The sequence below is a fragment of the Entelurus aequoreus genome, linkage group LG04, assembly GCF_033978785.1.
Source record: "Entelurus aequoreus isolate RoL-2023_Sb linkage group LG04, RoL_Eaeq_v1.1, whole genome shotgun sequence".
Classification (NCBI taxonomy): domain Eukaryota; kingdom Metazoa; phylum Chordata; class Actinopteri; order Syngnathiformes; family Syngnathidae; genus Entelurus; species Entelurus aequoreus.
This window is the reverse complement of record NC_084734.1, coordinates 87273509-87289312: the sequence shown is the minus strand read 5'-3', so window position 1 is coordinate 87289312 and position 15804 is coordinate 87273509. Positions and strand designations below refer to the sequence as shown.

General features: G+C 36.5%; 1 protein-coding gene across 1 annotated transcript in view; it reads left to right on the top strand.

The window, feature by feature from the left end:
* adamts2a (ADAM metallopeptidase with thrombospondin type 1 motif, 2a) overlaps positions 1 to 15804 on the top strand; it is a 273520-nt gene that overhangs the window by 151056 nt on the left and 106660 nt on the right. The window contains exon 4 of the mRNA XM_062046062.1: positions 12770 to 12853. Within this exon, the coding sequence (XP_061902046.1) occupies positions 12770 to 12853 (84 nt within the window). The remainder of the gene's footprint in view (positions 1 to 12769; positions 12854 to 15804) is intronic.

The window sequence follows — 15804 nt, the reverse complement described above, 5'->3', positions numbered from 1 at the left end:
AACCACTACTGTTATTTTTAGCGATATTTGTTGTTGTAGAGCAGGGGCCATACTTATCAAGCTTCTTAGAATTACTCCTAAGAAGTCTGCTAAGAGTTGACTTAAGAGTAAATAAATTCTTGGCTGAAAGCTGCACTTAAAAGTTAGTTATCAAGCGTCTTACTCACACTTTCAGCGAAGTGTAGGACTGAATCTTAAGTGTCACACTCAGAGCTGAATTACGACATTACTATGTGCCGTAAACGCAATTTTAGGTGACGTCATTTCTGTGTCCATAGAAATGACCAATCACGGAAGGGAATCCGTTGTCTAAGAATAAAGAAATATCTTGGAAATATTTAAGTGGACAATGGGAGTGTATATTTTGACAATAAACTACAAAATAATACAAAACAAACTAGTCCCCGCCGGCACTCACGCTACCGCTCCCTCTCTTCTCTCGCCCACACACTCACTGACGTCACTCACCTCACGGCCACACACATACGCTACTGTCATAACATTTTCTTTCCAATTCATTAATTAGGCAACTAATTTGAAACTGGTGTGGGTGGCTCTATATATACTAGCCCACTGCAGACATGCAGAAATCAACAAGGAATCGAAAAGTATTAAATCTGTGACAAAAATAATATCCGCTCTGTCTAAACGATACCGTTTGATCAGCTGCTCGTCATAAAAAAACAAAAAAACATTGTTCCGTTCCCTGAACGTTGGCGCACGTCTCTCTCGCCTCAGTGCCATCCCCTGCTGGCAACTCCTAACCACTTAAGACACCTCTGAAGGTCTCTTAAATATCGTGGAGAGTAGGAGTGATTCTTCGACTTAAGAACGTTGATAAAAAGCTTTTATTCTTAAGTTTGAGAGTAGGACTAAATATCGCAAATTCTCAGGACTTAAGTGTAAAATGGCACTCTAAGAAGCTTGATAAGTACGGCCCCAGAACTGGGCAAATTAAGACCCGGGGGGCCGCATGCAGCTCGTTCAGTTTTTCAATCTGGCCCGCCGGACATTCCCAAATCATTTTTTTTAGATCTTTAATGTGGAAAGTGTAGCTGCCATTATGATGTGCAGTGATGTTTTCAAATGACCGTAAGTCTTGAACTATACAAAGTATTTCAATGGTTGGAATCTTCGCTTTTGCATGATATACTAGCTACTATGGTCATCTAATTAGTTACTATGGTAATCTAGTTAGTAGGGATGATGTTTGATAAGAAATTATCGAGATCGAGCCTATTATCGAATCCTATTATCGAACCGATTCCTTATTGATTCTCTTATGGAGTCCAGATAGGTTGTTGTATATGGAAAAAAACCACACAATATTTGGTTTAACAAAAGCTCACTTTTATTATATGAGAAAAAAATAAAATCTAATAAATAAATAAATATTGACTGTTACCCCCCTAAAAAAAAAAAAAAAAATCAATAAATATTGACTGTTGTTACCCAAAGTATATTAAGTGGGATTTTTCAGAAAAACAAATATATACAGTAACACAAAAACAGTCTGTCTCTGTGATCACTATAGGTGTATAAATAATAATATAGTGTTATATAAAATCAGTCCCTTGGGCACAAAACTTAAAATAATACAGCTCTCCAAAAAGTGCACTTCTGCTGCTATTGGAACATACTAACTACAGCTATTACTCAGGAAAAGGCTCAACAGGACTCAGCTGGACTTGCAGAACTTGCTGACACGGAGCCTGACCTTGCTGACCAAGGACTGACAGCAGTGTCCGCGTCACCTGCTGTTGAGAGACTGTCTAGACCAGGGGTCGGCAACCCGCGGCTCCGGAGCCGCATGCGTCTCCTTGACCACTCTGATGCGGCTCAGCTACATACATGCCGACCCCCCACCCCCCGATTTTCCCAGGAGACTTACGGATGTCAGTGTCTCTCATAGACTACTCCCAGGAAAATATAATCCTATTTACACTCTAATTACTATATAAAGGGCATGCCCTAATTGCACTGCAGTAATTGTCCTCAATAGCATTTACATACAGCGTGCCAGTCCAGCCACATGTTGCATGTTGTTATTACTTGCTCACACAGGAGACAGCAAAGCATACTTACTCATCAGCCACACAGCTTACACTGACGGTAGCCGTATCAAACAACTTTAACATTGTTACGTTACAAATATGCGCCACACTGTGAACCCACACCAAAAAAGAATGAAAAACACATTTCTGCAGAACATCCCACTGTAACACAACATAAACACAACACAACCATTACCCAGAATCCCATGCAGCCCTAACTCTTCCGGTCTACATTATACACCCCCGCTACCACCAAATCCCCCCACACATCAACCCCCCCCTCTCCGTGCGTTGGTTGAGCGGAAGAGTTAGGGCTGCATGGGATTCTGGGTATTGGTACCGTCAGTGTAAGATGTGTGGCTGTTGACTTAGTAGCCTTGCTGTCTGTAACGCTATCAAGCCAAAGCTGCATTCCACTTGTGGCCGAGCAGATACACTGATTGGGCAGACTCTAGAGGGCGCCAAATGCAGTGTCATCACGCTCTGATATTTGGGAGTCTCCCGGGGAAAATGAGAGGGTTGGCAAGTATGACGCAAGCGACATTCATTCAAAACTCGCGGGCTGCACTAACATCAAATTTCCACATTAAAGTGCGTGCCGGTGCGTGTGTCTGAGACCCCTGGTTAACATAGCACAAAGCGTTTAAGCTTTGTATGCGGGGTTTTTCATTTTAAATTTTAAAAACATATTTCGTGGCTCCCATTACTTTCTTTAATGTGTGAAACTTGCCAAAATGGCTCTTTGAGTGGTAAAGGTTGCCGACCCCTGACATAGGTGTATAGAGGCCCATTTCCAGCAACTATCACTCCAGTGTTCTAATGGTACAATGTGTTTGCTCATTGGCTCAGAAGGCTAATTGATGATTAGAAAACCCTTGTGCAATCATGTTCACACATCTGAAAACACTTTAGCTTGTTACAGAAGCTACAAAACTGACCTTCCTTTGAGCAGATTGACTTTCTGGAGCATCACATTTGTGGGGTCAATTAAACGCTCTGAAACTCGACAGTCTATTCTTGTTCTTAGAAATGAAGGCTATTCCACAAAATTGTTTGGGTGACCCCAAACTTTTGAATGGTAGTATATATATATATATATATATATATATATATATATATATATATATATATATATATATATATATATATATATAGATAGATGGATATACCGGCCCCCAGACACATTTTTTTCCCCTAAATTTGGCCCCACGAAGCGAAATAATTGCCCATGCCTGTTGTAGAAGGATATGTCAGTGCTTCCTGTACCGTCTTTAATGTCGAGCGCACATCGTATTTCCAACTGCTATTTTCTTGGGACTGACGCGTTTTTAGAGGCAGAAATACATTTGAATTTTGTCTTGAAATCCCATTTGATTCCTTTGTTTCTCCCCCTCACTGTTCCTCCCTCGCAGGCTTCTTACGTTGCTTTTAGGCTGTAGTTTTCAACCCTCATCAGGAAGCTGATGTAAAACTTTGTTAGCGTGGAACTTCTCAAGGATTTTTTGTCAACTGTACTCTTTTAAAAATCACACTATCGCTCTGCTTGTGAAAATGGAATTTAAACACGATAATTCTGTTTGGTTGAATTGTGTTTTTTAAGTTCTGGAATTTCTTGGTTTGCATTATAAGAAAGTGTAAAACTGCTGTTTAAAATCCCCCCTGTTGCCCCCTCCCATCCAAAAATAAAAATAAAAAAATGTTTCAGTCTATTTACATTTGGTGATGGTACAAGCTACAGTCAACAATGATAACATATATCCCACATATTTGTGACTTTGGGACATCTTTTTGTTAACCCTTTTTTTTTTTTTCAGTAATAAAGACATTATATTACATTAAAAAAAAAAAAAAAAAAGTTTTTTTTATTTTGTTTAATTTTTGTAATGTAGTTTTTATTGATGTCCAGCATCAGACATTCCAATCCATGACATCATATTTGCACACATCATACATCTATTGTCTGCCCTAAATGTCAAAATAATATTGGTTTTTGTTTATATCCCAACGATGCCAGTCCTGCACCCCCAAAAAAAAAGAAAAAAACAAAACAAAACAAAAACATTTTTTTTTTAGTAATTAATAATAATCAAAAAAAATTATATGAACAGATAGTAAATAAATAAATATTAAAAAATATAAACATATTGGGAGTGAGATCTTTTTTACACAGTACAATGACTAATTTGTAGAGATGTCCGATAATATCGGCCTGCCGATATTATCGGCCGATAAATGCGTTAAAATGTAATATCGGAAATTATCGGTATCGTTTTTTTTTATTATCAGTATCGTTTTTTTTTTTTTTTTTTATTAAATCCACATAAAAAACACAAGATACACTTACAATTAGTACACCAACCCAAAAAACTCCCTCCCCCCATTTCTTTCTGTTATCAATATTCTGGTTCCTACATTATATATCAATATATATCAATACAGTCTGCAAGGGATACAGTCCGTAAGCACACATGATTGTGCGTGCTGCTGCTCCACTAATAGTACTAACCTTTAACAGTTAATTTTACTCATTTTCATTCATTACTAGTTTCTATGTAACTGTTTTTATATTGTTGTACATTCTTTTTTATTCAAGAAAATGTTTTTAATTTATTTATCTTATTTTATTTGATTAATTTTTTAAAAAAGTACCTTATCTTCACCATACCTGGTTGTCCAAATTAGGCATAATAATGTGTTAATTCCACGACTGCATATATCTGTTGATATCGGTATCGGTTGATATCGGTATCGGTAATTAAAGAGTTGGACAATATCGGAATATCGGATATCGGCAAAAAGCCATTATCGGACATCCCTAGTTTTTGTTTATATCCCAACGATGCCAGTCCTGCACCCCCAAAAAAAGAGAAAAAAACAAAACAAAACAAAAAAAATTTTTTTTAGTAATTAATAATAATTTAAAAAAATTATATGAACAGATAGTAAATAAATAAATATTAAAAAAATATAAACATATTGGGAGTGAGATCTTTTTACACAGTACAATGACTAATTTGTAGAGATCGTCCGATAATATCGGTCTGCCGATATTATCGGCCGATAAATGCGTTAAAATGTAATATCGGAAATTATCGGTATCGTTTTTTTATTATCAGTATCGTTTTTTTTGTTTTGTTTTTTGTTTTTTTTATTAAATCAACATAAAAAACACAAGATACACTTACAATTAGTGCACCAACCCAAAAAACCTCCCTCCCCCATTTACACTCATTCACACAAAAGGGTTGTTTCTTTCTGTTATTAATATTGTGGTTCCTACATTATATATCAATATATATCAATACAGTCTGCAAGGGATACAGTCCGTAAGCACACATGATTGTGCGTGCTGCTGCTCCACTAATAGTACTAACCTTTAACAGTTAATTTTACTCATTTTCATTAATTACTAGTTTCTATGTAACTGTTTTTATATTGTTTTACTTTCTTTTTTATTCAAGAAAATGTTTTTAATTTATTTATCTTATTTTATTTGATTCATTTTTTAAAAAAAGTACCTTATCTTCACCATACCTGGTTGTCCAAATTAGGCATAATAATGTGTTAATTCCACGACTGTATATATCGGTTGATATCGGTATCGGTTGATATCGGTATCGGTAATTAAAGAGTTGGACAATATCGGCATATCGGATATCGGCAAAAAGCCATTATCGGACATCCCTACTAATTTGAGAAAATAAAATCAGGCCTATGGGGCGTGACATACTTGACCCAGTTTTCCCAGTATAAGGTACATTTTTTTTCAATTTATAATTAATAAATGCCGTTATCTGTTTTTTTTTTTTAAATTATTATTATTTATTGGTCATCATTTGAGGCAGTCAAGAGATACTTCAAAGCAGATCGCCATCGACCAGTTCATCTTTGAGGCTGGAAACGGCTGTCCTCCTACACACTTCACACTTGGTCTCATAAAAGCCAGCAAGGAGCTTCCAGTCGTCTTCCATTCATTTTTACAAGGCAATTGATTGAAGCCATGAAATGCTATCCCGGTGTGGCCGCACCGAAAAGGGAGAGACACTGTCCTGGCCTTGCTGCTCTTCCAAAATATGGGAAGGGATGTCATTCGTCCCATTTGACTCAGGTTTCCATGGCAACGGCTCCTCTGATCTTGATGAGATTGTGGGGGAGCTGCCGCTCGTAAACAAGTCGCACCCTGCTGTCAAACGGATGTAACGTGTGCTACTATGTGTGTGTGACTTTAAATCTGATGCTTTACACCAGGGGTCACCAACGCGGTGCCCGCGGGCACCAGGTAGCCCGTAAGGACCAGATGAGTAGCCCGCTGGCCTGTTCTAAAAATAGCTCAAATAGCAGCACTTACCAGTGAGCTGCCTCGATTTTATAAATTGTATTTATTTACTAGCAAGCTGGTCTCGCTTTGCCCGACATTTTTAATTCTAAGAGAGACAAAACTCAAATAGAATTTGAAAATCCAAGAAAATATTTTAAAGACTTGGTCTTCACTTGTTTAAATAAATTCATTCATTTTTTTACTTTGCTTCTTATAACTTTCAGAAAGACAATTTTAGAGAAAAAATACAACCTTAAAAATGATTTTAGGATTTTTAAACACATATACCTTTTTACCTTTTAAATTCCTTCCTCTTCTTTCCTGACAATTTAAATCAATGTTCAAGTAAATTTAATTTTTTTTATTGTAAAGAATAATAAATACATTTTAATTTAATTCTTCATTTTAGCTTCTGTTTTTTCGACGAAGAATATTTGTGAAATATTTCTTCAAACGTATTATGATTAAAATTCCAAAAAAATATTCTGGCAAATCTAGAAAATCTGTAGAATAAAATTTAAATCTTATTTCAAAGTCTTTTGAATTTATTTTAAAATTTTTGTTCTGGAAAATCTAGAAGAAATAATGATTTGTCTTTGTTAGAAATATAGCTTGGTCCAATTTGTTATATATTCTAACAAAGTGTAGATTGGATTTTAACCTATTTAAAACATGTCATCAAAATTCTAAAATTAATCTTAATCAGGAAAAATTACTAACGATGTTCCATAAAAAGATTCGAATTAGCTAGTTATTCTCTTCTTTTTTTCGGTTAAATTTTGAATTTTAAAGAGTCGAAATTGAAAATGTAATTGTCATTTTTTTCGTGTTTTCTCCTCTTTTAAACCGTTCAATTAAGTGTAAATATCATTAATTATTAATAATAACAGAGTTAAAGGTAAATTGAGCAAATTGGCTATTTCTGGCAATTTATTTAAGTGTGTATCAAACTGGTAGCCCTTCGCATTAATCACTACCCAAGAAGTAGCTCTTGCTTTCAAAAAGGTTGGTGACCCCTGTTTTACACTCATACCCTATAATACCTCAACTTAAGAGGCTTTTGAAATAATAGCTAATTGTTACGCTTCAAAGGGGACCTATTTCTTTTATTTTAATCTTCATATGTCTTACGTATTTTATCCTTTATCTCTACTCATGGTTCTTACTATTTTACAAGTTTTATTATTTTCACTTTCCATCTGCCTCAGGGGTTATCGGCGTCCTGGTGGCCATGGTCTGATGACCTCCTGATGCAGATGGCTCCTGTGATAGTGTTTACTCACACGTCTCCTCTGTACTCAGCCATGCATTCATTTGTTCATATACAAACCCCAAAACCAGTGAAGTTGGCACGTTGTGTTATTGGGTGATTTTGGGTGATTAATCACATGCGTTAACTCATTATTGACACCCCCAATAATTAATGCAATATTTCTTGGTGATTAATCACATGAATTAACTCCTTTTTGACAACCCCAATAATTAAAGCAATATTTTTTGGTGAGTAATCACATGCGTTAACACATTTTTGACACCCCCAATAATTAATGCAATATTTCTTGGTGATTAATCACATGAGTTAACTCATTTTTGACACCCCCAATAATTAATGCAATATTTCTTGGTGATTAATCACATGAGTTAACTAATTTTTGACACCCCCAATAATTAATGCAATATTTTTTGGTGATTAATCACATGAGTTAACTCCTTTTTGACAACCCCAATAATTAAAGGAATATTTTTTGGTGATTAATCACATGAGTTAACTCCTTTTTGACACCCCCAATAATTAAAGCAATATTTTTTTGGTGATTAATCACATGCGTTAACTCATTTTTGACACCCCCAATAATAATGCAATATTTCTTGGTGATTAATCACATTTATTAACTCATTTTCTGACAATTCCTGGTGATAATCACATGAGTTAACTCATTTTTGACACCCCCAATAATCAATGCAATATTTTGTGGTGATTAATCACATGAGTTAACTCCTTTTTGACAACCCCAATAATTAAAGGAATATTTTTTGGTGATTAATCACATGAGTTAACTCCTTTTTGACACCCCCAATAATTAAAGCAATATTTTTTGGTGATTAATCACATGCGTTAACTCATTTTTGACACCCCCAATAATTAATGCAATATTTCTTGGTGATTAATCACATTTATTAACTCATTTTCTGACAATTCCTGGTGATAATCACATGAGTTAACTCATTTTTGACACCCCCAATAATCAATGCAATATTTTGTGGTGATTAATCACATGAGTTAACTAATTTGTTGACAACCCCTGGTGATTAATCACATGAGTTAACTCATTTTTGACACCTCCAATAATTAATGCAATATTTTTTGGTGATTAATCACATGAGTTAACTAATTTTTGACACCCCCAAAATATAATCTAATATGTTTTGGTGATTAATCACATGAGTTAACTAATTGTTGACACCCCCAATAATTATGGCAATATTTTTGTGTAATTAATCACATAAGTTAACTCCTTTTTGACAACCCCAATAATTAAAGCAATATTTTTTTGGTGATTAATCACATGCTTTAACTCATTTTTGACACCCCCAATACTTAATGCAATATTTTTTGGTGATTAATCACATGAGTCAACTAATTTTTTGACAACTCCTGGTATTGAATCACATGAGTTAACACATTTTTGACACCCCCAATAATTAATGCAATATTTTTTGGTGATTAATGACATGAGTTAACTCCTTTTTGACAACCCCAATAATTAAAGGAATATTTTTTGGTGATTAATCACATGAGTTAACTCCTTTTTGACAACCCCAATAATTAAAGGAATATTTTTTGGTGATTAATCACATGAGTTAACTCATTTTTGACACCGCCAATAATTCATGCAATATTTCTTGGTGATTAATCACATGAGTTAACCCATTTTTGACACCCCCAATACCTAATGCAATACTTTTGGGTGATTAATCACATGAGTTAACTCATTTTTGACAACCGCAGTAGCAACACAAAGCTTTATCTTTAAATACGTACACATTTGTCTTAGCCTATCTACCAAATGAAACAAGATATATAAAAATCAGAGTAGGGGTGATGTGGGACGTAGATCTCGCCTTAGTTCACGGCTGAGACCATGAATCTCGGGCTCAAGGAGGTCGGCGACCGCGGCTTCAAAGGTTCCCGATGATGTCACACTTGTTAAAGCACAATGCCGTGCTGATGCAATGCAGTAAATTGCACCCAGCAGTTTGCGGTCAACAAATGATGCGTGCTTATCGGATCTTTCCCAACAGGCTGCTAAAGTTTCCAGCTTGGCACCACACCGAGCGCAGCGTTGAGTTACTTGGATTTTTGTCCCTCATTAATTCAAAGGCTTTTCTGCAGCGGGATCCACGTTTATTCTCCAAGAATGCCTCGTTTCCTCTTTGCTTTTTAAACTCTTCCTCTGTTCTCAGTTTGCCGCTGCGCTCCTCCACTCTGCGTCTCGCCTCTATTCCAAGCATTCCTCAATTCTTTCTCTTACCTTTTCCTTGCCGGGTGCCACGCATATTTTCCTCCTCCTCCTCCTCCTATGACCTCCCTTTACCTCAATGTGTGTGTACCTGAGGAGTGTGTGTGTGTGTGTGTGTGTGTGTGTGTGTGTGTGTGTGTGTGTGTGTGTGTGTGTGTGTGTGTGTGTGTGTGTGTGTGTGTGTGTGTGTGTGTGTGTGTGTGTGTGTGTGTGTGTGTCGCTCTCCGCAGCACGTCAGTCAGCCATCTCATTATGGCTGACTGTTTTTACATCCCTTTGCCTCATTAGGCACCACACACAGCCACTAAGGCCAGCAGGCCTTAACTCCCACACCAATTTGCCTCGTGTGTGTGTGTGTGTGTGTGTGTGTGTGTGTGTGTGTGTGTGTGTGTGTGTGTGTGTGTGTGTGTGTGTGTGTGTGTGTGTGTGTGTGTGTGTGTGTGTGTGTGTGTGTGTGTGTGTGTGTGTGTCGTGCGTGGTGTGTGTGTGTGTGTGTGTGTGTACGGTTGCTGTTTCATGTATCTAATATAAATGGTGATAGTACAAAGAAGGTAATATGTTGTTCATGGTGTGGTAATAGTATGACAGGAGCATTCATCAGAGATTACTAAATTGGATAATTGTGGTAACTGTAAATTACAACCTCTATCAGTTTATCAAAAACTAATCTGATTCGGTGGAACCTCCAAAACTCTACAACCCGTGGCTCTAGAGTCTCATATATATTTGTTTTTGTTTTACATTGTTTTCTGTAGGAGGACAAACATGACACGACCCTTAATTGTTAGAAATCCCACTGTTTATTTTAAACATGCTATTTGGAAAGCACCGTTTTGTCCTACTAATTCCAGCGATCCTTGAACTCATCGTAGTTTGTTTACATGTACAACTTTCTCCGACGCTGCCACATAAAGACGTGTTTTATGCCGCGCTTTCTTTGTCTCATTTTGTCCACCAAATGTTTTATGCTGTGCGCGAATGCACAAAGGTGAGCTTTGTTGATTTTACTCAAAATAATCTTACTTATCTCATCATATGAAATGTAGCTTACTTCACCAATTATTATTTATTTATTTATTTGTATTGTGATTACTTATGGAGTATATTGTGGATACATTGAGAACAGGAAGTGAACAGAAGTTTTACAAACGGTTATGTAAAAGAAAAGGGGTAGGATTAAATGAGCTCTGCTTCTTCCTACTCCTTTTCGAACATGTTGAAAAGAGAAACTGGAAATTGTGATGTATCATGTTGTATGCTTGCATGTTCCAAATAAACTCAAACTCAACTCAACTCAACTCAATCAATCAATCAAAGTTGATTTATATAGCCCTTAATCACGAGTGTCTCAAGCCACAAGGACATCCTACGTATAAAATACTACACGATCTAGCTCCAGCCTATCTTGCCGATTGCATTGTACCATATGTCCCCCGGCAAGAAATCTGCGTTCAAAGAACTCCGGCTTATTAGTAATTCCCAGAACCCAAAAAAAGTCTGCGGGCTATAGAGCGTTTTCTATCGAGAGAATGCCAAGAGTGTGCAAAGCCGTAATCAGAGCATCATTTTGAAGAAACTAGAATATAAAACAAGTTTTCAGTTATTTCACCTTTTTTTGTTAAGTACATAACTCCACATGTGTTCATTCATAGTTTTGATGCCTTCAGTGACAATCTACAATGTAAATAGTCATGAAAATAAAAAAAAACGCACTGAATGAGGAGAAGGTGTGTCCAAACTTTTGGCCTGTACTGTACATACTGTATTTTATCTCTTCTTCTTATGTTACCACTAGAGATGTCCGATAATATCGGACTGACGATATTATCGGCCAATAAATGCTTTAAAACATAATATCGGAAATTATCGGTTTTAAAAAGTAAAATGTATGACTTTTTAAAAGGCCGCTGTGTACACGGACGTAGGGAGAAGTACAGAGCGTCAATAAACCTTAAAGGCACTGCCTTTGCGTGCCGGCCCAGTCACATAATATCTACGGCTTTTCACACACACAAGTGAATGCAAGGCATACTTGGTCAACAGCCATGCAGGTCACACTGAGGGTGTCCGTATGAACAACTTTAACACTGTTACAAATGTGCGCCACACTGTGAACCCACACCAAACAACAATGACAAACACATTTGGGGAGAACATCCGCACCGTAACACAACATAAACACAACAGAACAAATACCCACAACCCCTTGCAGCACTAACTCTTCCGGGACGCTACAATATACAACCCCCGCTACCCCCCGCCCACCTCAACCTCCTCATGCACTCTCAGGGAGAGCATGTCCCAAATTCCAAGCTGCTGTTTTGAGGCTTGTTAAAAAAAATAATGCACTTTGTGACTTCAATAATAAATATGGCAGTGCCATGTTGGCATTTTTTTCCATAACTTGAGTTGATTTATTTTGGAAAACTTTGTTACATTGTTTAATGCATCCAGCGGGGCATCACAACAAAATTAGGCATATTAATGTGTTAATTCCACAACTGTATATATCGGTATCGGTTATTATCGGAATCGGTAATTAAGAGTTGGACAATATCGGAATATCGGCAAAAAAGCCATTATCGGACATCTCTAGTTACCACCCTTTACGGAGGCTAACGTATTTTTGGGTTCATTTAAGTGGCAAAGAAAAGCAAAATGTGTACAGTTAATCCTTGCATGCTCTAACGAGGTCTGCATGGTCACAGTTGGGCCTCCGAGTATTTTTGCTGTGTTTTTTTTTTCAAACTTGCATCACATTCACTAACTAAAATGAGTCAAGGGCCGGGCTAATGGACTTATTGTCGTAAAGCAATTAGTTTGAATGCTTTCTGATTGGATTATGCTTCCCCCCCCCCCCCCGCGTGTGTTCTTAGGTGAATGAAATCTACCACGACAAATCTCTGGGAGCCAAAATCAATGTGGTGCTGGTGCGGATTATCATGTTGGGCCACGGAAAGGTAAATTTTCCTGACTCTTTATAATAAGTGCTATATTTGATTCAAGGACACGGCTACAGTCTCTTTGAATAGCCAATTTTCTCTCTCTCACACACACACACACACACACACACACACACACACACACACACACACACACACACACACACACACACGCAACGTTGTCCTGGAGCCTGTTATTCCAGTGGACTGAGCAAAAGAAGAACTAAAAGCATGCGGCATCTCAGGGGAGTGTTTCCAAGTCGCACGCCTTCACAGTTCAGCACCAAAGCACACAGAAACTCGGGCTGTTACGCAATCAGCCTGCCTCCCAGTAGACTGCAGCACGGCATCATGGGAAGTCCGGGCGAAGATAAACAATCAATGATCGTCCTCTCTCATTCATAAACAGACGAGACCGGACACCCAGTCCGGTCTCGTCAACATAATGCATATGTTCCTTTTTGACTGTACTTAAATGCATAATAGACTGTATTTATATTATTCACATGTGAATAATGCTGTATAGTACTGTATTTATATTATTCACATTTGAATAATGCTGTATAATAGACTGTATTTATATTATTTACATGTGAATAATGCTGTATAATAGACTGTATTCATATTATTCACATGTGAATAATGCTGTATAATAGTCTGTATTTATATTATTCACATGTGAATAACGCTGTATAATAGACTGTATTCATATTATTCACATGTGAATAATGCTGTACAATAGACTGTATTTATATTATTCACATGTGAATAATGCTGTATAATAGACTGTATTTATATTATTCACATGTAAATAATGCTGTATAATAGACTGTATTTATATTATTCACATGTGAATAATAGTGTATAATAGACTGCATTTATATTATTCACATGTGAATAATGCTGTTTAATAGACTGCATTTATATTATTCACATTCACATATTAATAATGCTGTATAATAGACTGTATTTATATTATTCACATGTGAATAATGCTGTATAATGGACTGTATTTATATTATTCACATGTGAATAATGCTGTATAATAGACTGTATTTATATTATTCACATGTGAATAATGCTGAATAATAGACTGCATTTATATTATTCACATGTGAATAATGCTGTATAGTACTGTATTTATATTATTCACATGTGAATAACGCTATATAATAGACTGTATTCATATTATTCACATGTGAATAATGCTGTATAGTACTGTATTTATATTATTCACATGTGAATAACGCTGTATAATAGACTGTATTCATATTATTCACATGTGAATAATGCTGTATAATAGACTGTATTTATATTATTCACATGTGAATAATGCTGTATAATAGACTGCATTTATATTATTCACATGTGAATAATGCTGTATAATAGACTGTATTTATATTATTCACATGTGAATAATGCTGTATAATAGACTGTATTTATATTATTCACATGTGAATAATGCTGCAGCATTATTCACATGTGAATAATATAAATACAGTCTATTATAGACTGTATTTATATTATTCGCATGTGAATAATGCTGTATAATAGACTGCATTTATATTATTCACATGTGAATAATGCTGTATAATAGACTGTATTTATATTATTCACATGTGAATAATGCTGTATAATAGACTTTATTTATATTATTGACATGTAAAAAGTACCTAAGTGTTTATTGTTTATTGTGAGGGAACTGTGGTGCTGAATTTCCCCCAGGGAAATGTGGAGAAAATGCACCAAAGCCTGCATTCTGTTCGTAGTGCATGAATCCACACTTTTTAAAGGATTTTTTTAACGGGTCTTGCTTTTTGCTTAGGCTATGTCTACACTAAGCCGGATAACCCCTTACACGAATATTTATTTAGCCTAAGCCCCGTTTCGGCCACACTAAATCATCGTTTAAGGTCCCCCTCCTTGGACAAATTTGAAGTGCGCCTTGTAATTCTTGAATCTCCGGCTTTTAGCTTTGTATGGACTCATTGATCGTTTACAAACTGAGTTCGGAGAGGAAGTGACACCAGAAAGACCGCGCCCCACATAGGAAGTGACGTCAGAAAGAACGCGCCACAGCCAGCTTCAGAATAAAGCGGTTTCGTAACTCGGAGCTAACCACTGGAAATATGGAGGCTAGTCATCCAGACATGCCCATGTTTCTCCTTCTTCTACACACTGCAAAGTCAGTGTTCAAAAACAGGAAAAAAAAAAATACAAAAATTAGGGGTATTTTATTTGAACTAAGCAAAATTATCTGCCAATAGAACAAGAAAATCCGGCTTGTCAAGACTTTCCATAATAAGTAAAATTAAAGCTGCAAGCAGCGATGGACGGGTCCGACTTTGACGGCACATAAAATCCAAACCGGAGCAGTAATTAAAAGTCTTTGGTCAACTTTTAATCAGAAGGGTTCAATCTCTCTCCTGTGTTAGTTTGAAGCAGACACGACAAACGCGCTCAGAGGAGATAATGTTTGAAAAAAGGGGACCGGTTTTTATAAAACTTTTGTTTTGAAGGGGAAATTGCAAACTTCCTGTAGATTTTTGCTGGGGGTTGTCAATATATGATATGTAGGTCTAAGTAAGACCTACATAGAAGTTTTTGTTTCATGTCTCTACGACATTCCTACTGGAAGTTACTGGCAGTTTTGTCTGTGTTTTCTTCCTAGGAGCAGTTTTGTCTGTTTTATTCCTAGGGGGCGCTAGAGCGCAATTTTGAGTTTTGGGGTTTGCTTTTTTTATTAGATCGCAATTTTCGCCAGTCCTGATGTGTGTGTCCAGTTTGGTGAGTTTTGAAGTATGTTAAGGGGGTCGAATTACAGCTCAAAGAGGCAAAAGTGATTGTTTTTACAAAACATTTGTTTTGAAGGGGGAATTGCCAACTTTCTATGATTTTAGCTGAAGGATGTCATTATATGAAATCTAGGTCTAAGTGAGACCTACATAGAGGTTTTTGTTTCATGTCGC